Source organism: Rhea americana, unplaced genomic scaffold (assembly GCF_003343005.1).
Source record: "Rhea americana isolate MKP2758 unplaced genomic scaffold, rheAme1 scaffold_135, whole genome shotgun sequence".
NCBI lineage: Eukaryota > Metazoa > Chordata > Aves > Rheiformes > Rheidae > Rhea > Rhea americana.
In genome coordinates, this window is record NW_028185428.1 from 1,469,369 (window position 1) to 1,492,976 (window position 23,608).

The window sequence follows — 23,608 nt, forward strand, 5'->3', positions numbered from 1 at the left end:
GTTATGAAAGGGGTGACGATAGATAGCAGGGGGGGAGTATTACCTCACAAAGATGTTTTGAGTCTTGTTGATCCCTGAACGATACACTTTTGAAGATACAGAAGATTGCTTAAGTGCAAATTGTTGAAATCTGATCATCTTTTATTGCAAGCTTGAAGTTTCTTTTATATCAGGAGTTTTGCATAACAGATATCCSTGCTTGAAGTTTCCTTGTGTCAGCCAGGATCTGAATTATTAACCAGAATATGCTTACTTGTGTTCGCTTACGTGGGGTGAGCTTTCCTTCTTTGCCAGTACTAACTGCTTTATGAAACTGCGTCAGTCTTTCTCCTTTTGTGTAATGTTTCCCTTAAAGCAGTCATGCACTTGACAGAGCAGGTTTGCATGGAGGTAGCTGCACATTTTGGATGGCAATGAGAAACTGAGAGTGCTTGGCCAGGTGCCTTACATCAGAGATGTACTTGATTGCCTGATGTGGACTTGTGCGTACATCATAACCCTATTATGCCAAGTAATTGTGCATGGTATATGTGCATATGACAGCCTGCTTCAGGGGAAGTCAGCAGCAGCCTTGATAGCAGTGGTACCTACAGGATTAACTGTCTAACTCTCACCAGTAGGAGATTTGTTTGGTATCTGCAACTGAAGTGAGAGGTTGGTGTGGTTGGTTGTACTTGCATGCTGTAACATGAGAAAACAAGATCCACTTTGCACTACACTAACCGCTAGTGCTTGCTAGCTTCWACCCAGTGCTGGATTTTCTTCTACGTTCATATGACCATAGCAACATAAATTCTTATTCTTACTAGAAATCTCAGTGTAGTCACGCTTACTCAACTTGAAAGGTGATTTTCTGTAAAAAGCCCATTATCTCAGTGCTTGTAGTCTCAGCTGCTAGAGACTTGTCTAGGTAGCAGAGGCCAGGAAATGGCAGCCTTGTCTTGAGGATAACAGTCATTACATGAAACCAGACAGATTATCTACGTGTGGCAGATGGTGTGCACCACAGTAGCTCTGTCATAACTCRCTGTGTGGGCATGTCTAATGACCACCAAGATTGCGTCTGTGCGAGGGAGCTTACTTCAGTTAGGAAGCCAAGTAAGATAGTGTGGACGTTACAGTGGCCGTGCAGGAAGTTCGTGTGGCATAGGTAATACACTGTAAATGCGCATCCTATTCTGCTGCTTGCTAGCTTCGTATATAGCCTTGAACAGGTTAGAAAATTCCTAATTTCTCATTTTCTAGGCCTATTACATGATCCTAACAGGCAGTCTTCTGAACAGCCATGAAGGGAATTAAAGCTTGTATGTTATCTAAGCCCCCAGGGAAAGTACAGCAAAGTAGTGATGAGGGAAAAGATTCTGTTATTTTGCTCAACCGCAATCCATCATTGCAGTTGAGGTAAGGTAGAGTTACCGCTGGAAATCAAACCCAGACTGAATGTGATGGAAGCCCTCAGAACTGTCCAAAGCAAACTCCTCAGTTCTRTAAAAGACGGATAAAAGAAGGGAAGTCTATGCCCCACACTTGGACTTCTGCAAAATTGGCAATATCGGATACGTGTTTGTCCCACTGCGCAAATGACTCAAATAGCTGAAGAAGTAAATCTAAAGTGTTAAATCTGTCTGGTATTTCCTGGGCAGGATCAGTAGTAGGCTGAGAGTGGACTGAAGGCTAGAAGTTGCTTTGCGTACCTTTTAACAGCCTTCCTCACTCATCTTGATGTTATGTTGCAAATCAAGAACATAGAAATCATCTATCTCTTTTCTAATTAACCCAGATCAATTCTGGAAGTTAATAGCTGGCAAGAAGATAATCCTACATTTTATGACCTTAATTAGGTCATGAATTATGTTCTATAGGTTCGATAAGAGTTTTCCAAGTATTCCATTACTAAGGAGGCAAGATGCAATTAACTTATTTGGTTTGCCTTGCATTGACAGCCTGGGGAAGGGATAGGAAGGTATGAATTTGGCACTTGTGGTATGAATGTGACAGGTCAATTATTGTTGACCAGATGCAGCATATTAAGTTGAAAGCAACAGATCATTCCTGACAGTGTTGTTTTTTTTGTTTTTGTTTGTTCGTTTGTTTGTTTCTAATGAAGTAGCTGGCACTAAACAGGATGATGTGACAAGTTTGCTGCTTCAAAGGCTGTGTCCCCCTGCATGGAAGTTAATTACTTAGGCAGAATATTTGCAACAAAAATACTGTATTTGCATAAGAGCATAAATCAGCAGCAATGTACGCATCATTGTTCATTTTAGGTGACTGGGTCATTCACTGGGGATGCTTGCTTGCTTTAATCTTTCTAAAGAATACTTTGGCCAGTCTGTGAACGTCATGCAGCCTAGCGCCCAGTGTCAGGGAGGCACATGTGTGGCACAACTCAACTGTTTGCCTCAAATATGGGAAGAAGCAAAAGCCAGGAGTTACCAAGACCAAGATTACTTGTTCACCCTGGACTTACTTGTGTGCCTGAGGTTGATCCTGCAATGAAACAGGGGAATAGTTATCATATGTGCCTTCAGAGAACTTGGAGAGCTCCTTTGTCCCATAGTCCCCCAAGATATGTGAAATGTGTTTTGTGGCTCTTGGCCCACAAAAATTTCTCATAGCAGCTTGCAAAGTCAAACTGCACCTACGATGAGCAATAGTGTGAACTTAGTGCAACAAGTGTTCCTCCTGCTAGGGTMTGTAACCTCTGAGTATATACTGTTGGTACAGGAAGCACAGTGCTAAAGCTTGTATGTTCTCATCTAGGTCCCAAACGTTAAGGTAGAGATGCAACTCCAATTCCACTAGCTCATATGATTGAGGCAGGTGAAATGCAGGAGAAGCTAGACTAGAAGGTGGAATATCTCCTAGTAGCTGGAGGGGAATGGGAGTTCTCAGTTTTACCACTGACTGACCTTGAGACAGACACTTGACTTTTCTGTAGAAGGATGGTAATGCTTACCTACCTACCTCTCAGGGGTGTTAAGAAGCTTAATTAATGTTTGCTTAGTACCTTGGAGATTACCTAATAAAAGGTGTTGTACGGTTGTGAAGTGTTGTTATGCTGTCTGTCCTAATGTACCTGTGTGGGTTAGCAGGAAGCGGAAGGTCATGTCATGATGTCATTTGTAATCTCTGACTCAAATATACGTTGACGTCTTTAGAAGCCTTCTCCTTCTTCCTGCCTGCTGGAGAATTGTAATTCCTTCCTTTGTAGGACAGTGTGTTTTCTATGCTTCATGCTGAGGTGAGACCAGATCTGGGACAGACTTTCTAAATGAAGTTTTCACTGTGATTCAGGGCTTAGAAGAAAGCTTCCAAATGGCAGAGCAATACATTGCAAGCGTAACTTACTATAGAGTACAAAATTTGCTACCCTGCTTATTTATTGTTCCTTAGCCCTAACTGAGAAGATGGTTGGTTTGTCTGAAGTTAGCTCTTCTCTGGTTTGGCACAGCTGAGAAGCAGGTAGTGCAGAAGTCTCAGCTTGGGCTGTTGTGATTCTGGAAGCTGTCAGGGGGATGATTAATTAGAGCTCACCYGAGAAAGTCTCTTGAAGCTTTGGGATCCACTGAGAAAGAATAATAATTTTCCCTTTTAGCTTTCAGGTGCTGGAGGCCAGAAGGTGCTTCCTKGGAGTCAGAGAACAAGTTAAAGTGCAACTTGCTGGAGTCAGCAGCTGTATTTTCTATCCGTATGGCAGATTACTGGAGAGAAGGGTTTCTGGTTGTTTGCTGTGAAAGATGGAGCAAAAAGGTTTGAAGTAAAGACTAGGCCAAGGAAGACAGAGAACAAGCAAGATGCACTCAGGCAGAGTTTGAAGTTTGGAAAAGTTGATGAAGTTTGTTTCCTTTTGTATTCAAAGGGCCACAGATTCTTCRGCTGTTGAGTGCTGAAGTGTCTGATGCTAGTGGCCAGGGTTGCTGGGTGAAAATAACRTCTGCTAAAGAAATTTGTTTCTGGGGAAACAAAGCTGTTGTATCATAAATCTAAGTCTTAGAGCATGGAGAGCAGGATCTTTCATTGGATAAGATCATAAGAAATATTAAGTCCCTTTGCTGCTGTTTCCCCCTTTCATTCTCCTTCTCTGTGTGCCATTTGCACAACCTGCAGTCTTAGCCAAAAAAATCCCTCCATTTTTTGTRTGTAATGTACAAGTTTGTAAGGAAACAGGATGAGCAACTGAGGAACCCAGCAGCCAAGGAATGTGAAGTATTTCAGAGTGGCTCTTTCTAGAAGTGAACCAGATTCTTTCTGTGTGGATCATGGCTCCTGCTGTGTAGAGAAACTTTTCTTCCCTTTTCCTTGAAATAGTGAAGGGAGGCCCCRCAGTGGGAGGAGTGCTCCTCTCACTTGTCTTACTGCCCATATTACACTTTCATAGCTCTGCACCTAACCACTGCTTTATTGTGCTACTTAAATAAAGTAGCCCTTACTAGCAACCAGTAAAATAGCAAATCCTACTTGCTTAGGCTCTTTAGAGGAGGCATGTGACATCTTTGGAGTCACAATACAACCCTGTGTGCGCTTCTGTCTACAAAGCTTATGGACCATCTGTATTTACCGTGTCCTTCTGCCTGACGTCAGATTTTATTTCCCTTGTGGCAGTCCCAGATTCATACTTAATCTCTATTGCTCTAATCTTGGAACACTTTAGATTCCAGGAGATGCAGCTGTAAGTCAGAGCCAACTTCTTTTCTTCCACTGGAGACATTATCCCTCCAAGGAGAGTTTCTAGAGGTGGCAAATACCACTTCTCCCAACATCCCTGTGTTGTCTGATTAAATAATAGAAAGGCTGTGTGCAGTTTGGATTTTTGGCCTTGGGGAGGAGGATAGCAATGAGTGCCACATGAGTGCCAGTTCTCTGCCAGCTCCATCCAGCTTCCTCTCAAGGCAGGAAGAAGTGGAGTAAGGACAAGATGTTACAAGCTGCCGGGTGTCTGAAGAGTGATAATAGGTAAGGCTATAAAGTTGGGAATATGAGTAGGGAAGGAGCAGGGGGCTCCTAGGCAAAGAGGAGGAGGAGGTGGCCATGAGCCTTGCTCAAGGGACAAGTTGGGAACCGTTGGTCTAATGACTAGAGCTCAGGACAGGAAGCAGGTCACCTTTTATCTCCACAATTAATGGGATGTGTAATGTGGACAAAGTGGCCTGCTTCTCTTTGCCTCAGCAATCCAGTCTGTAACTGAGTGACTTCACCACTTTGCTTTCCTATTTAAAACGTTGGCTCTGCGTGCACAGTTAATCATTTGTCTTCTACCAACAGCCATGTCTCACTGTGTTATCACTGAGAGGTTTTTGTGTACTTGCATGCTCACAGAACACKCCTGACTTCACTTCTTCTGACTAGTTCAGAATTAGAGATCGCTAAATACAAATACTAATATACGTAGAGTTTCAGTCCAGTAAGTAGGACCCAAGCTACTTAACCTGATGTGTTCCTCTGCGAGCAGTACACTCCTTTTTGCCAGTAATGTTAAACTGCCTGCCGCACTGGCTGCGCATGGTCCACATATTAGACAGCAGAGAGCTTTAAGTCAGATGCTGTTATGAAACAGGTTTGCCGGCAACTGAGATCTTGATGGGAGGACTCCGAGTACAGAAAGGTGCATGGCTTTGGGGGATTAATGCATCTCCTGGCTGGAGCTGCTCCTCACAACCGTATTTGGAAGTATGACTTAATCCTGCACCCTATCTATTCGTCAGTCATGAACACACAGAAGATTTAATGCATTCCACCTGGAAGGAGAGGGCTCAGCCAAGAAGCTTCTAACTAGGTCACTGATGAGCAATCTTGCCCATCCCTCTGTGTCATTTTTATTAATCACTTGAAAAATACGTTGAGTAACGATTTCAAGCAACTTGTCAGGCCAATTAAAAACAGAGAAAGGTAGGGCAGTGAAGCCGAAGACAAATGCTGTGCTGGTTTTAAATGACTGTCTATAAACCCCACTGACCTGTGAATAATTATCTCAGCAAAATTGGCAGTTGCGTGCTTCCCTGTCTGAAGACTTGTTTCTTCTGAATACACGGGGCAAACAGTTCGTTATTGTCCAGAGGTGTATCACCAGAACAAAAYTGCTTTGAATCTGGCTTGTGGCTACCCTTAATCTGGTTTGGCCATTAGCATGTATAGTTTTTGGCAAGGGCTTGTCAAAGTGTTTCGTACATTTTGACCATTAAATAAAAGTAATGCAAAGCTCTTATTGGTGAAGGCAGTTTTATGGAGCCTGCCTGAACAGAAGTTCCCATCGCTTTGTGATCCTTCCTACTAGGAAATAAATTGCCAAATTTTCTGACTTGATGAGGCTGAACAGAGTTGAACTGAGAGAGAAAAAGTTGATAGGTAATATCACCATCTTCTTGAAGTTTCGTGGAGTGGTTTTCCCTGGAATATATTTTCTAGGACCACTTAGCTAATGCTGCTGTGCTTGGGGTGTGTTTTTTTTGGTTTGTATTTAAAGTGTCAAATGGATTGTATGTGCCAACAATAAATATTTATAATCTTGTATTCCTTTTACTTTTTATCTGTATTTTGTCTTCTGTGAAATWTGTGCCAGCCCTCTGGGTGCTATAAACAGCATTACTCTTTGGGAGACTGTTGCATAGTGTATTACATCCTGCTGTCCAGGACGCTTCATCCCATCTGTTTCCTGGCTCAAGTCCTCTTCTCCTCAATTTTATTTTTTGTCTTTAGTTACAGTTCGTAGACTGAAATGAGATGTTAAGGAGAGAGATACAAGTAGAGGAGAAGGACAGGAGGGGGAGGCCTTGGCACCCAGAAAGGGAGCGCCAACAATGGGAAGCGGAGAAATGGAAGAAGCTCAGGCAACTTTCTAGCTGGGCATGGTTAATCACAGGTCTTAATGCTCCACGGCCTGCCATACACACTACCCTTGCTTCGGCTGTGTCAGCTGGGTGGCAATAACAGATGGCAGTTATTTACACAAATCGGCTTTAGGATATCTGAGAGTAGCCTTTCTCTAAATCTATTTATGCTATAGAAGAGCATGTGCTTCTCTCCTTCCTAAAAGAAGTAACAGCCCAGGTATGCAGCAAGGTAGCACACTAGCCTGCTGCTTCTTAAACATGAGGTTCTTGTTTTGTGTCACTACTGAGACTCATGTTGGAGGGGCAGAAAATTAGGGAACATTTTTCTTTTCTTCTGGTGTAAAGGAGATGTTTAGAGCATCCATATACTGCATCTGTCAAGCAAGGAGTAAAATAAATTGTAGTTTGTCCCCRTGCAATGGAGGGGGTAATTCCTGCTCTAAGTCCGTAACTCTTGGTAGCAAGTGTCACACAACCAAACCCAGTRCTTCAAAGACTCATTTTTCCCTTTCTATGCAAATTCTTTCTGTGGAAAGTAGCTGTGTGCATGAACCTACTTGTGGTTTTTCTGTCCTTCAGAGTTAATGAGCTCTATGTGGATGACCCAGACAAAGACAGTGGAGGGAAAATAGAAGTGAATCTGAACATCAGTTTACCAAACCTGCATTGTGAATGTGAGTACCCCTTTTCACTCTTCATTTTTTTTCATCATATTTTAAGTGATAATTGAAATAGGTGCAATGACTCTTCTTCTGTAACAGAGTGGAATGAAGTAGCTGCAGCCTTTGCCAGTACCCTGTTGCTCTGTATTGCAGGCTAGGACACCTGTTTTCTTCACTGAGCTCTTTCTCCAACTCTTAGTAGTGGTTGACCTTCCTCACTGGCTTCTTTCTAAGTCTTACTTCCTTCTTTTTAGTGACCTTTTTGTGTCTGGCAGCAAGAAATCTTGGTCTCCCAGGTTTTATTTGTAACTCTGAAGGGACCACCTGCTTGTTGGCTGTTACAAATCACCTTCATTGATTACCTTGATTTTCAAAWATTGAGATTGCAGTCACATGGCAGGATATAGGAGTTACATTTGTGTCAAATAAGCAGTCTGAAAAGTTTGGTTATAAAATCCATTATAAAGATCTGCTATGACAAAATTTGACAGGTTAATTTACTCATTGCCAGGAAAAGATGTAGAGTTTTTTTGTTTTTTTTTCCTGGTAAAAGCAGAACCTACCTTTCCTATACAATCTGTTTTTTAATTTGTTGTCTCTTCCACCCATGCAGTAGTTGGACTAGACATCCAGGATGAAATGGGAAGGCATGAAGTGGGTCATATTGACAACTCGATGAAAATACCTCTCAACAATGGGGATGGCTGCAGGTTTGAGGGCCATTTCAGCATCAACAAGGTGAGTAGGAATGACAGTGGGTGAGTGTGCTGGCTGGAGAGGTGCTAGCAAGATCTATTTGTAAAATACTCATGAAAATCTGTGCGTCAGTGTCTTGTCTTGCAGAGGATACATGCATGTCCCTAATCAGTAGGTGAGCTTGGTTCTCACGCTACTGCAGAACAATGTGTGGAGAGGAGGCTACATAGTTAGACTCACTCAAAGCATGTTAGATCAAGCTCTTTTTTACTGTTCTCTAGAACGGCTAATCCAGGCAGCATTGCTTGAATAGCAGAGAGTAGCCCTGTGACTAGTGCTATCACTTTCAGTGGAGCTGCCCTAAGGTTTGGGGGCCTCTTTGAAGTCCTTGTGAATACAGAGTGTCTTCTGTGTTTATTCCTCATGACTTTTGCACCTCCAAAACATGAGTCACTATGTAGAGGTCTTTGGCATTGTCTCTATCCCGACCTCTTTTGTTCCAAGAGCTGCAGAATRACAGGAATGTTCCCTGCTAGAGGATGTCAGCCCAACAGAAACGGCTCTGYGTTAAAATGTTTGGAATACATACAYGAGGCCTGTGCGCATGCTTCATAGGGGTGCTCTGCTTCTGTCTCAAGGAATGAACATCTAGGCCTAGAGGAGGCTCCTCTCTGGGATGGGTGTGTTAAGAATTGAATAATCTTGCTATGTAATGCTAGAGATGACTAGATGGGGTGGGGGAGGCAGAGGTGGGGCCCGCTGATGTCCTCAGAAGGGCACACCCTTTATTCACGCCTCCTCATGTACCACGGGCTACAAAATCCTACTCCCTTCTTTTCCTCCCAGGTCATGGTAAATCGCATCTAAAAATAACAGACAGAACCTCTTGCTGATTCTGTGGCATGAAAAGGATTAGAGACTTGAAAAGAGGACTTTTTTCCCTCACCTCTAAAACTACTGGTAGCTGATAGTCCACAAGCCTGGGAAAGGGCTCCTTGCTTGTTCTGCTAATCCCCGAAGCACAGAGCTAACATACTTAGTGTGKTTTTTTTGTTGTTGTAGTTTTTAACCTGGCATGTGTGATGCTTTCTGCTCACCAAGGCAACTCAACAGGGGCTTGCTGTATGTGACAGTGAGAAGTTCCTTTTGCTGCTTGGTTTGTGCAAGGCCACTGTTTATGTTGTGCCGTATAATAGTTGTGGCCAAAGTCAGAGGGAAGGAGCCTGACATGGGGCTTCTAGCTCTGAAAACCTGAACCTCTCATGTCTGAAGTGAAAATCTTCAGCCCCTTGGCAGAAATTTTACGGACTTCTGTATGACCTAGGGTAGGACAGGGCCCTGCCTTGAGACCTGACTGAGGATCGCAGTCAGACCCTCTTCTGTGGGGCTCTGCAGACATATAGAGACAGTCCTTTCTCTAAAGAGCGTATGTTTGAAGGCACTGATCCTGCAAAGAGCTTCACAGCTGCTGAGCTTCCTGCTGACTTCAGTGGCAGAGTGAAGTTAGTGACAGGAGCAGTGACTAGAGCCGGAGTATGTGACAGTACCTGGCAAGGCATCTGACCTGGAGTGAAGCCACAAGGCAGCAGTGAGGTGATTTTGTGGGGTTCTTGTTGTAGAGTCTGCCTGCTCGTTCACTTAGCCTGTGTATGTCCCAGCTTACGTCCACACGTGAAAGTGTTTCCCAAAGTACCCAGCTGTTCCTCAAGTCATTTTAAATTAGCTATTCTGGAAGCATATRTAACCAGCATGCAGCTGGTGCCAGTTCTGCTGGTGAAGCATCTCTGCAGAGAGGACAGTGGGCACCAGTTGTATAACAGTCCTCCCACTGTTGTCTTAGACTGTGTCAGATTGCTTTTCAGTGCTGCCGAAGGGTTTGCAAATCAAGACTGTTTAATTTCCTGCCCTTTTCCTGTTAGGAAGAGTTCCTTGCACCCCCCATAACCATGTTTGAGCTGAATCTGCTGAAAGTCTTCACAGCTTAGGGCTAATGAACTGAAAGTGAGCACATGCCAGAGTGATCGACTCAAAATGACATCAGTGCTCATTTGCTGTCTTGACAACTGGAGTCCTTAGGTGAAATCCTTATTTATCAGGGCTTTGTCTTTCTCTCAGTCTAAAAGAAAAAAAAAACTGCGCTTGAAACCCTTGAAAGGGTTATTGCCAGGGCTGGAAACTGAAGATATGGCTTAGTTTCTGTATGAAGGCTACAGATTAAAAAAAAAAAAAAAAGTCTCACCCACAGTCTTGTCAAATGTAAGGTTGCTCATGACCAATGCTATAATAAGGACATATCCATAGCTTTCTTAGACTGTTCTGCAACAGTGGGCCCATTTACTAGTGTGAGATGCAGGAGGAGAACGTTAAGCAACCGTTGCCTGCCAGAGGCATGAATCTTATTTTAATGGGGATGAAAGACATAGCCCTAAGCATTAGGAATCTCTGAGGCTGGGAGTGGTCCACTCATCACCCCGTAGTCAGCAGCAGTAGCAATGTGAGGATGGCTGGGATGTAACTACTCTCCAYAGTGTGTGTGGTGCAGTGATGTTGGACAAGTGCAGGAAGATATTTTGGAGCCTTTTACTGAAGTGCCGGAGGTTATCCACTGCTAAATAGATACAGCATGCCAGACTGGATGGATCCAGGCATTTCTGCTTCGTATCACAGAGCCTAGCAATGCCTTGAGGGATAAAATGTGAAATTCTGTCTTCCTTGTCTTGACTAATTTTAGGTCCCTGGTAACTTTCATGTGTCAACACACAGTGCCACTGCACAGCCTCAGAATCCTGACATGACTCACATCATCCACAAGCTCTCCTTTGGGGACAAGTTGCAGGTGAGTTATTTTCCCTGGAAAYTCCCTGTTTGTAGGGGACCGAATGCAACCAGAGCAACTTCAGTACTAGACTCTCTGATCAGTTTTATGGAAGTTCCATGTRCAGCGTGGGAAAGAACTACCTAAATAAGCAAATCCATCCTTTGCATTTGTGTRTTGTATGCTCAGTCTCTTCACATGCCACCACATCAGGAAGGAACAGTGTTCAGTCATAGACTAACTTTGCTATTTTCGTCTGAAATGGAAAGTGCTTTTGGAAAACTAAGTGTCTATGTTCATGCTGGGAATAGAAGTGAGGATCCATGGACTTGTAAAATACTATACAGTACTGCTTTTAATATTAATTTTGCAAGTATATCTTAATGAGCGTGTTTGCTGAGGAGCAGTAATTATACTAAGGGAAGATGTGTTCTCTACTGTCTTTACCATGACACCAGTCAAGTTCTTTATAGTTCACTTCACCATACTTCTAAAGCAGATATCTATTAGCCAAATTGTTCTGTGAGACACAGGTTAGGCTGAGAACTGCCAGTTCCCTGCTGGGAAGAAGTTGAACATGTGCACTTGCATTGTGGATAGAGTTACACCTGCTGTTGCAAGTTATGTAATAATTTCTGATTTCTCAATAAGGACAGATTACAGCATTTCTTTAGCCTACTTCCAAGGAACTGGCTTCMTAGGTGGGAGTTACATATGTGCACACCCAATTTACGACTCACCCTAAACATTGCTTACCCATTGTCTCTTTGTAACCTTTGTTTCCCAGTGCAGACGTCTCATTAGTCTGCTTCTTGTACACCTACTCCCAAAAACCTTTTCTCATGCTAACAAGTCTAAGTGCTGCTTTGTAGTCTTCTGACTCTGCTCCCAGCTTCTTTTAGGAAATATCTTGTGTGGGAACACTGAAATATTAGCATATAAATAAGCTGGGCTTATTGTCTGTAAAGCACACTGAGATTATGAAAAATATTAGGTAAGTGCTAATAGGGAGTTCTGTAGTTTGCCTGGAAAATTAGTGCTGTAGGGTAGTATTCCCAGTGTTTTATCATAGAGTCTTTGAGTAACGAAGCTGAATTGCAAATTGGCATGAATGAGATGAGAAGSCTGGGCAGTTCGGGGCAAAGGAGCAAGTTTCTGATAGCAGGTGTCTTCCACGCTGGTGGTGAGAAACCTGTCTAGTACACACATAGTTGACTCATGATTTAGACAAGTTCTGCTGGTACTTTCAAAGGCCAAAATAACTAGTCATCACTACACACAAGAGTGGGGCAAGAGTGGAATATAGCTGCTGATCCAGTAGTCAAACAAGAGCTCACAGCACAGGTTAAAAAAGGATGCATTCACTAAACGGGTGCTATTGAGACTCAGCAAGCAGTGGAGAGAGCCAGCGGTTCTGGAAAGCTTTAAAGTTATCTGATACACCTTTGAATCTTTTGTTTTGGCTTCACCTGCTTTGATGTAATATATGCTCATATTTCATAAATGGGTTGAGGAGCTTGTCTCATTCACTTGTGTCATGTGCTGGGACTCTGTTCTTTTGTAGGTTGTTACTCGCTCTGCTGGGATGATGTAAGATACATGCTGCTGTCTCCAGAAAAAACAGTCCATGTGAAACAGATTTAAATTTGATCTGACCCTGTTTAAGCTTCAGTTCTTCAACAGTCATTCATGCACACTAGTGGCATACTTTTTGTAGATCTTGCCTAATACACAGAGGACCAAAATTCAGCTTGATCAGGTTATTGAGTGTCAGGTTACACACTAAAGAAACAGATGCAGAAAGTAGGAAATTACGTGKTTTTTTATTACAGAATTCTCTTGAGTGATCTCATTGAATATCCCAGACCTTYATGTTGAATAATCTTAGTTTAAACCTTTGTGAGAAGACTTGTGTTTTCTTTATAGATGCAAGGTTGGAATTTATTTTAGCCTGCTTTTGGACTCTGACTGATCAGTTCAGCAGGCTTTTCAGTTATATACTTTTGTATGCTTTCATAGAGGTTAAAGCCTAGGCTGCTCAAGGCCCTGGCAAGCATCTTTTTGAGGTCCATCTAGCAGGAGCATAAAGTATTGGCACTACTAGACCTCTGATTACCTTCCTTTTCATTTGAGTACCACTAGTGAAGCACTAGGTTTGGTCTTGGTACTGCAGCACAGTCCTGAGAATATCTGGCTAAACAAGCTTGCTTGAGTTCTCTGTTGCAAAGTAATTTTGTCACTGTGGCCAAAATCATATTTCTTATTGAAGTCCCTCCAGACACTTAACAAGGTGCAAGTGTGTTCTCTCGGGAACATACCTGTGCAGTTCATAGAGCAAAGATTAATTAGCAGTTCTGGGATAGCGAATGTTGTAATGGGAGACCAGAACAGCCCACAAGGAAAATMAAAGTGAAATATCAAGCTGGGAGTTATAAATGCCATCCATGTTGCAAATGCCAGAGAAACAGGCAGTTGTGGAGATCTGTGGTGGTTTTATCTGTGTGGAAGTCCTGTAACTTGCAACTRCTTTGTACCCTGATTGGGTAGAGAGGGAGAAAGAGCAGACAATTTTTACATATAAGCAAAGTCTGAAAAAGATTGCACTTGCCCAGGTAAGTTTGGATGCTTGGGAGCAAAAAGCAAGAGTATCTCCTAGGACAGATACAGCAGTTGTTTGCTGAGTAGTCACTTAAATATTTACAGTAGTGAATTTTGAGTGGATCTTAATATTCCTGGCCCAGGTGTATGATAAGGGGCTTACTTCTGAGCTGCATCCAGAATGAAGCATAATACTATAGCCCAGTCCAGTGGCTTCTCTTTCTTCACTAGCTTTTCCACTGTCCTCATCTGTGTGTGTATGATAGCTGAGTAAAGAATATGTGGAGTCTGCGTGGATAGTTCTGACTATCTGTTCCTATTCTGTAAAATCCCTGAGATACCACCAGTGTGAAAGGCACAGCAGAAAGTTCAGCTGTTGCTTTTGCTCTGTGCTTGTTACCAGCACCTTGCTAGTTGAACTTGCTGGTGATTTGGTCTCTCTAGAATTTCTTTTCTCAACTGAGAAACTAGTTCAGTTGCTTTTTCCTTGAGACCATCATCTGCTCTGTGGCATTCTGAATGGGGAAACAGCCGTTAGGATCAGACAAATACGTCTATGTGCTATCAGCTGTTGAGAGGGTCTGGGAAGTAGCTACTTGTGCAGTGTCCTGTTAATAAGGTGAAAGTCAGAACACACTGAAGCAGAACACTCCTTCCCTGTGGTCTGGCTTAAGGTCAGGAATTTTTAGGTTGTTGAGTTATTTGTCTTTTCTGTGTGTTATATGAATGATGCAACCCTTATTCTGCAGCTGTTGCTGTGGAGTTTCTCCTGTCTGTAGGATTCACAAATTGATTATTCTGTTGGTGAACACTAGACTCCAGAAGAAAATAGTATATGTGAGGTATGGGATCAAATCCTGTTGATCTGGACAAACAGATACTTGCATGCCTGCTGTAAAGAAAACTGAAGGAATGGCAGAGTTGGCATGTGTCCTTTCCTTCTTCAAGGGTGTAGTGTACATGGTGTAAGGAATGGAATAATGAGGTAAAGATTTGTAGAAATGYGGCAGCTCTGACATGAGCCCTCTTTGCAGGAGGACTTTGAGTTTTAACCTGAATCTGGCTTCCATTTATTTCCCTTTGARCCTGATAATAAATTTTCACTGTAAACTATTCAGAGCTCTTGTGAAATTTCATTGGGATRTATTTCCTAACTAGCATCTTTCAACGGCAACTCCTTTAGCTTTGGAGTGGTTTTTGAGTTTCATTGTGTAAAACATTGTGAAATCAATTTTTTCACTTGGAACCAACCCCAGCATTGATGGTCACTGAAAGATATTTCAAGTTTTCTTTTGCTGAATTGAGCCTTTGTGTTTGGAAAGGTTGAATCATGCTGAACTCTTTGTTACAGGAGAAAATAGGGAAGCGAAGGTCAAGATTACAAAGTCAGAGCATAGCTTGTTCATGTACTTTTTTGCTTTCCAGGTCCAGAACATTCATGGAGCATTCAATGCCTTGGAGGGAGCAGACAAACTCAGCTCAAATSGTACGTATTCTTGGTGATTGCAGGTTTTAGCTACTCACTGCAGTAGGGAAAACAGTGCTATCAATGCAACACTGGTGTATCCAGAAGTCTTTAATTTTTCCTGTTAATCAAAGAGTTCCAGGCATCACTGACTGACATTTCCATTCTCTCCACTACTGAAGAGAAGTGTTAGTCCAGAATATGCTTTACAACTTTTCTGCAACTTGGACATTGTCTTCAGCTCTTTTATGACCTGCTGGTGTAGGATTACTGAGTTTTTTATCCACGTTCTACTCCTATAACTTCCATTTGCTGCTGTCAGCACCACTTGAGTTTTCCTTGTTCTCTTGTGGTAAGTTAGCTATTACCTTAGCTTGTCACCCCATGGCTTAAATGATATACTTTTTTGCTGCACTTCTACACAACCGGCTGCACAAAAAGAAACTTTCAGTGCATGCTACAATTCAGCTGAGTGTTTTATTTCATTTCAAATCTTCAGGTTCCTGAGGGATATCCATCTTGTCCATTACTTGGAATAGAATATTCATGATGGTTCCTGATGCCAGATAGTTTTTTGTCCCCCCTGCCCTCCAARAGTCAAATGTCATTGGGTGCTGCAGAGAACTGCTTTAGAACTGTTGCAGCAAACACACAAATATCCAAACCGTTCTAATCATGGGAGAAAAAAAATAATTGTTAAGCATCTGTGAGAGAAGGAGAAAGAAGAGAAAGGAACAAAGCAGACTGCGTAGAGGAGATGGGACTACACAGACTGCAGTGCTTTAGTTTTTTCTGTCAAAAGCAGCACAGTGAACTGCAGCTCTAACCTCAGCTAGTACTTGATTTAAACAGGACAGCTTTTTGTAGTATTGATAGGGCTATTCATTTATAGATGCAAGCAGTTATAAAATTTGAAATGACCCAAAGTCATCTCTTTGTGTGCTTCTGGTACTGCAGAAGTCTTAGAATGATAGACAGGTTATGGTGGTGTCCAAATACCTTGCAAAGTTTTGTATAAATGCCATAAAAATAGGATGCAAAATTATCCCTGCATTACAGAACCTGAGGTAAGGAAGGAAAAGGTGGTACTTTAGTTAGCTTGCTTTTTTTCAGTTGATTTGGGACATTTGCTCAAAAACATATAGGCTGCTATTCCTTTCTCTAAATTGTAACTTACGTTTTCCTTTTCTTTTCTGACCACAGCTCTTGCATCTCATGATTACATATTGAAGATAGTCCCTACAGTGTATGAAGACAAGAGTGGCAAGCAGCGATACTCGTACCAATATACTGTAGCAAACAAGGTAAAGAAGTAGGTGGTTCTCAGAGAAGCTCCTCATTGCATCCCAGTGCATACATGGAGGATCTTTAGTCACCGTTCCACCATTCTGGCTGCTGTGCTCCCCAGCCATGTGTGTGTGTTTGTAGGTGAACAGTAGCCTCTGCTGGGAGGAGGAGGAACTGAAGCCCTTCAGAGCCCTTCCTGCTGCTCCTGGTGCTGCCTTCAYTAGGGTTAGGGTTAGGGTTGTGAGGGCCTTTCAGAGCCAATGGTGATGGTATTTTTCTTCTAGAGAATGGTATTTTTACTCCTGACTTTCTTGTATGTCAGTTTAATTGATCTCTCTAAATTAGGTCTCTCTAAATTGTACAGAAGATTTTCAGGTGCTGCAGAAGCTCTTGTGATTTGTGTCAAGGTGCATTTGGATGGAAATTGGAATCCAACTGAATGTACAAAACAGCAATCTCATGGTTTTATTAATAGAACAGTCTTAAGTGCGATRGCTATGTAAGAAGAAAAAAGTAAGTTATCAAAATATGTCACACTGAAGTTAGCTTATAAAATTGAGAAGCTGGTTGAGCTGACTGGGGAGAACAATGGTTTGTGATTTTTCATGTTCTTCAAGATTTTATAACAAGTAGATCTCACTCTCTTGTTTCACGATTTTAAATGTGTGTCAGAAGAGCAAGTAGAATTTCTGGGGCTTTTTTTTCTTCCCCCCAATTCTCATTGTTTTTTGTTTTTGTTTTTTTTAACTCAGGAATTAACCAGTACTAAACTGAGCTAGCAAAATAAATAGAAATAATGGAGATAACACTCTCTGGATTAGCAGGAAAAGATACTGTTTTTTGAAATTTTAACATTTTACAAGTGTTGATTTCAGTTACTAAGCTATTTTATAGTATKTAATACCTGCTATTTTGCCGTAATTGAAAATCAAGCATGCGCTCTCATGGACTATTTCTCAGATTAGTGTTCCTGTCTAGTGACTTCTGGGCTTGTACAGTGTGTCCCAATGATTCGGCTGTCTCTCTCTATTCTGATTACAATGTATTTGTTCTGTTTAATGTCACAACTGCTGTTCTGATAAGTCTCTTGCGACACAAGTTCTGAAAGTAATTTGGAAAATAGACAGCAGGAGCTACTGCCTTTGACACTTCTGTGAACATGGTTGCAAATTGGGGCATCCAGCCAAGACTGACTCATTAGAGCAGAACTGCTGGTGGGGAAAAGGGGGAGAGGAGGGAAAAATTGAGGTCAGATCTGTTAAAACTGAAGCACATGGCAGCAGGCAGCMGTGCTGCCTCTGCATTTTCTTCTCATTAAAAATAAAAATTTTCTTATTGTTACTTTAGTTCTTGACTGCAATGCTGATTAGTGCAAACAGAAATCAGAAGCCATTGGTATAGTCTGCTAGTATACGTTATATATTGGCATTGTGCAGAATCTCTTGTTGGGATGCTGTTCTGTGGCTGATGCATTGTGCTGTATCTGTTAAGGAAATAGATTAAAGGAGATTATTGCAGATAATTAAAAAATATCTCCCCTGAACCAGTTTGTAATAACCTTTTGCAGTATTTTTCTGTATACAGTCTCCTTCAGCATGATTTTTAAACTGAGTTTAAATTTGTCTGTACATGATTCACACTAGGTGTGAAAAGTGTTTGCATGGCTAGTCCCAGTGTGAAGAGGGCCTCTCACACAGGAAATGTTACTTCATATTTCAAGTGCATGGACAAGTAGAGATTCTCTGGTTCTTGCAAACAAGATTCTGTTTGTTTTGATGAATTTCCCAGTGTGTGATTTACATACTGACAGGACATACTGATGGAGAAATCAATGACAGTCTATGTATTTACACTTRTAACTTTGGATGAAGATGAGAGAAAGCAGCATCAATTGTTGTTCCAAGGTATATCATTATCAGACTGTGATGATCCTATTTTTCTCTTTGATGAGGATAGAGGGAAAATAGCCATACAGGAGCTAGCTCTTTGCTTCTTTCAGTCTGATGATAATCACTGTCTTGTGTACAGAACCATGGAATAAGGACTAGATTCACAGAAGCAGAGCTATTGTAGATATTCTATCTAGATTGAGATTGCTCATGCTTTCTGCCATTTTTTCACTCTCCTGCTTTTCTAGGAGTAYGTAGCCTACAGTCACACTGGCCGCATTATCCCAGCCATCTGGTTCCGTTATGATTTGAGCCCCATCACAGTGAAATACACAGAGAGACGACAACCGTTGTACAGGTTTATCACATCGGTGAGTTACTCAAAGCCTCTTACTCCGCTTTCTTCTGCCTGCCTTTCATTTCTCTTCTGGACCCTTCTTGCTCAGAAGTAAGTTTCTGCTTCAGAGCATTGGGATCATGGATTGAAAGTAAAGCAGTACGTCTCCTCACTTGTACTGAAACCTGAGCGAGGTAACTGGTAAGTCCTATGCTCTGACAGTTTAATTAAGCAGTTAGGCACTAGAAGAAAGAAAAACATCCTGTTCTAGAAATGCAAAAAATCTGTCCATCCATGGTGGGCACTATTGTGACATGYCAGAAACTTGGAAGTAAAACTGAGGTGGTATGTAATAAAACATGCTGCAATATACTCTCTTTCTAATAATGAGATCTCACTTGCAGGGCAGTTGTTTAACTCAGTATGGCTGTTTGGTTTAATATAGTTTTGCCAGTTCTGAGCTTCTGCTTCTGTATAGAAGAGGAGAAAGGCTGCATTATCAAATTGCACAGGTGTTTTTCTGATGAGCTGTGTTTTGATCTATCAAGCCCAAACTACTTGTAAGTTAAAGAGCTATTTCAAGATCTTCTAGAACTTTAAAAAATATGTGTTGAGGGAGTTGGCTTGAAGTTTAAGCGCAGTCTAGTCTATTGTGCCGTTGAGGAGTGGCAGAATGTGGAGTAGTTGAAAAGTTGTCTGGATTAAAACCTTGGATTATGATTTTTAAACTATTTGAATATTTAAATTGGAAGTGACATAAATGGTGTGGCTATGCTGCACTTAAGGATCTTGACTTTGCAGCTTCTGATTAACATCAAGTCCCTTTCACTTAATTTCAGAGATGTGTAAGATCTCTAGGATACACAGATACCAAGGGGTTTAAAGAAAAATCTGAGTATTATGGTTTAAGCTCGTCTCTTATTAGCCTGTCTCTCTGATTTCAAAACATGATCTTAAAAAAAGCTGAACACCAGCAATTTATTGTTTGGTATATCATGCTGCCTGTACTTCTTTCCCTAAGAATACATGCTCATAGATTTCTGAAGCTTCTTGTTGGCGGTGGGGATGTAGAGATGTTTTTAATTGGAAAGAGTGATTAGAAATCACTGATAGCTGGCATTACTTCTTTATCATGTCTGCTGCTAACATTCATTTACTGATATGCCATCGTAGGGATATAAACAGCTGTATAAAAATGGTACAAATCGCATCTTTCTCAAACGTGGTACTGTGCTTTCAGAGTTTGCATAAGGAGCCCATAGGAAGGCTTTCCTCGCAGGCTATCACAATGACCTTTCAGATTCGAGATCGCAGCTCTGCCCAGTCCTGTCTGTAAGGGTAGCCAGGTGTACACTAGCTGCTAGGTGGCTGAAGAAGAGTTTTAGAACTGATTTTTTTTGTCTGTTTTCTTTAGTCTTATAAATGGCTCTGTGCTTAATCAACTCATCTGGGGTCATTTCAATTTAACGTTCTTCCTATGGAGATGTGCAGATGACAACAATATCTTATGCAGTACTTCAGACAGGTTTGTCAGACCTTTTCCAGTTATGGCTGACTGAGAGGCAGGTCCTGTTGTAGATACTGTACTGTCATTGTCAGCGTGAAGCCTCTGGCCCTCATGTAGGTGACCTGTTCATGTTGCATTTATTTAGGCTGAGAATATTTTACAACAGGGCAGCCTTGTCTGTGCATGTGCTACACTTTAATCTTTACAGCTTTCAAGGTAGCATTGAAAAGGTTGGAGAGGAGCAGAGCTGCTGAGGATTGAAATACTTTATGCCCTAGGTTTTCTTGCCCTGTTTTGATGACATGATCTGCTCTGTTGTCCTTTCTGCTGCTCTGGCCCCCTCCTGTATCTCCAGCTTGGCCTTTTGCATCACTGTTGCTCTGGAGACCAGTGAGTGATCATCACTGCTGTGCTGAGGCTGCAGCTTTTTGCTGTAGCCGGAGATTATCTGCGTGGGGCAGCTGCAGTGAACGGAGCTGGCCTTGGAAATGCAGCAGCTTTTTTGAAGAGCAGCTGCTTAATTTAAAAACCACAAGTCGGGGGACCACCTGCCAGTCCTTCTATTGAGCAGCTTGTTTACCAGGATGCTGTGTGGCTGTCGGTAAAACGTTGTGGTATTTGCATGTGTCCACAGAGGCTCGTGAGGGGTGAGGGGAAGATCCTGTGGGTTTGAAAGACTTGAGCAAGGTTAGAGATGTAACCCAGGGTAGGGCTGAGTGGGGCTGTCTGTTGGCAGAAGTAGTGTCCTTGTCAAAGAATAGCGTGGAAGGGTACCCTTCAGGAGGGACGATCCCATATGGAGAGATCAGGTGGGAGAGTGGTACTTGGCTGCTCAGCAGAGAGCCAAAGGAATCTAATTCTGCTGCTGGAGAGATTATCTGATGCTCTTTGTCACTACTGAGTTTGCTCTCCAAAATTTCAGCACTGCTGAGAGTGGCAGACGTAGCGCTCTTGCATGGTCTTCCACTGCCATCTGAACTGCTGCACTGTGTGTTCCCATGCTTAAACTCATGTCTGCTCCTTGGGTTTTTGTGATATGAAAAATTATCCTTGTTTTCTRTACCACACTAGAGAAGCTTCCTATACAGGACAAAAGGCATTGGTTTAGGATACATTTTACTTTACCTGTCACACTTCAAAAAATACAGTCCTCAATAAGATTTTGTATTGCTGCAAATCAGTGCTACCACTGTCACCGCACTGTGAATTTACCATGGATCCTGGGGTTAACCACAGAGACTTGGCATGGTGTTAAACACAGTAGTTCTTGTCTGTTAACCCATACTGCTTGTAGTCAAGACCTCTCCCAGTAAGGACAAGATATTCATAGTCTTACAGTCAAGATTTTGGAGCATAGGGGAAAGTTTCATCACTGAAAAGTTATGATTTCCTTTCAGTAGCCAAACTGAAAGAAAAGGTTTATTCTGAGGTCGTTCTAGGGGTATAAGGGGAGAGTAGGCAAAATACATGCCAAAGTTCTGCTGAAACATTCAAAGTCCAAAGAAAAGAATAGAAGCATTAACTAGAAATAATATATAAAAAAATAAAAAGTGCTTGAAGGGAGAATTATTTCAGCCATGGGACCTGTTACCAGCAGAGGAGGTCAACGTTCAGTCTCCTGGAGTTTCTAAATCAGGACAGAGTGCTCTTCTATGAGACACACTGCAGCTCAGCCAGGYGTCACTGAGTGGAAATCTGCGGCTTATACTACCAGCAGTTGTGACCTGATGGTCCTAGTGGTCCCCTCTGTCCTTAAAATCTGACCACAAGGACATCTCAGAGATCTGCAGTCATGTATGTGACTCTTGCCTTTCTGCCATCTTTCTTGTAGCCTTGTGTCCTCTTACATATCCTGTTCCTTTTCCCATGACACTTCAGCCTGCATCCCAGCCACTATAATCTCATCCTATTAAAAAGCCTCATATGCCCCCCACCATTACATGATCTCTCGCTGTTGTGATTCTTACTCTTCTAGACTACTTTTTTTTCTTCTTTTAATGGTTAGGCCCGAATCAAACTGTAATGTCTCATGGCCAATTCCAGATGATTCTCAATGTAGAACTCAATAAAACACGAGTAAGTGCATGATGCCTGATTTCCTCCAGTGCTGCTAGGGAACAACGCTCCACGCCCGTTCGAACCGTGATGATACGGAAATGTCACGGTGCAGCTTCTGTGCTGACCCAGAGACCAGCCCCAGTGCTGCCTTTTTTGTCGCCACAAGACAGAGCGCCGTGTGCGTGCGGGGAGGCAGGCTCCAGGCGAATGCCAGGTGTGTGTGAGTCACAAGCACTCAGCAGTACAGAGCTGTGCAGATGAATATATGTTTTTCTATCTCCCCCCTCCTTGCACTGCTGCGCTGAAATCAGATTTTCCTACCATATGATGCAAAATCTTAGTGTTGGACGGTTTTCTGTTGTTTGTGGTGTAAAATCTCCTGTCAGCTGAGCTGCTGTGGTCTGAAATAACCCAGTTCCATTGCTGTCATTTTCCCTGAAAAGTCACCCTGCGTCATGCTCTGAGGGACAGCAGGGTGGCAACGGAGGGGGTGAAGCAGGGTACAGAGGGCAGGAGCTGGATTTGCTCCCTAAAAATACAAACTCTGCCTCAGGCAGGTGCTCTTGTTTCTGAAGCTTTTATCTGCTGAAATGCCAACTGTCCTGCAACAGCTATGTTTACCTTGCCTKGCTATCTCTGTTGCATCTGTTCCTTTCACTGAGCTCAGGGAACACAAATATCCCACTTATAAACATGCATGTAAATGAGTGATTTATTTCTTACTGCCTTCMCTCACCAGTAATCAGCTGTTTGTTCTTTTGCCACTGCACTGAACTCGGCACTGCTACTCCTGTGCTGCTCTTTCCTGCATAACTTTGCCCGTGGGGTTTCATGCTGGTTGGGAGATGGGGCATAGTAGACCTAGTGTGGCATTGGTTCCCTTCTGCGTTAGCTGTATTGCATCTTCTGCTAYGCTGGCTTGTTGGTTTTGATTTCCCCTCCCTCTCATGGCTTCTAGCTCACAGCAAGATCTCCGTTTTTCCTGAGCAGGCCCTTCGCAGGAGGTAAGGTCTGTGTCTTGTTCCCACCTCACTGACCTATTGTCCCTTATTTCCAGAGCCACCTAATCCAACACAGTGAATAACATGTAAAACACTGTATTAAAAGAGCATCACAGTTACGAAGTCAAAAATGTGGGAGTTAGGAAATGCAAGGTCCTGTGTAGTTGTAACTTGGCTGCTAAACATTATTAGGTTATAGGACCATGGATCATACTTTCCATATGAGCCCAGCCTTGCTCAGTGGCCAGGGTGCAGCAACAGAGCCCTGTGTCCTCCGTTGTACAGTATGTGATTACCAGCTTGTTGCTGTCGTGTGGTTTGTATTAACCCAGTTCTGAGTACAGAGCTGCACGTTTCCATGGGGCCTCCGAGACAGCTATTGTCATAGCGCTGAATGCTTCAGATGTGTTTTTCTCCGCAGTTTCCCTGATACTGTCCTTGTTTCGAAGTTAAGGGTTTGGAA

The 23,608-nt window shown here is 42.5% G+C and overlaps 1 protein-coding gene across 2 annotated transcripts in view; it reads left to right on the forward strand.

Moving 5' to 3' along the window:
- ERGIC1 (endoplasmic reticulum-golgi intermediate compartment 1) overlaps positions 1 to 23,608 on the forward strand; it is a 36,608-nt gene that overhangs the window by 9,389 nt on the left and 3,611 nt on the right. Inside the window, exons 1-7 of one of the 2 annotated variants that reach the window (XM_085298080.1) lie at positions 4,904 to 4,956; positions 7,410 to 7,504; positions 8,106 to 8,230; positions 10,920 to 11,024; positions 15,027 to 15,087; positions 16,270 to 16,370; positions 18,491 to 18,613. In XM_085298080.1, coding sequence (XP_085154206.1) covers positions 4,919 to 4,956; positions 7,410 to 7,504; positions 8,106 to 8,230; positions 10,920 to 11,024; positions 15,027 to 15,087; positions 16,270 to 16,370; positions 18,491 to 18,613 — 648 coding nt within the window. In that variant the 5' untranslated portion in view covers positions 4,904 to 4,918. Of the gene's footprint in view, positions 1 to 4,903; positions 4,957 to 7,409; positions 7,505 to 8,105; positions 8,231 to 10,919; positions 11,025 to 15,026; positions 15,088 to 16,269; positions 16,371 to 18,490; positions 18,614 to 23,608 lie in introns of those variants that run through there. The other variant, XM_085298079.1, reaches the window with a different exon arrangement.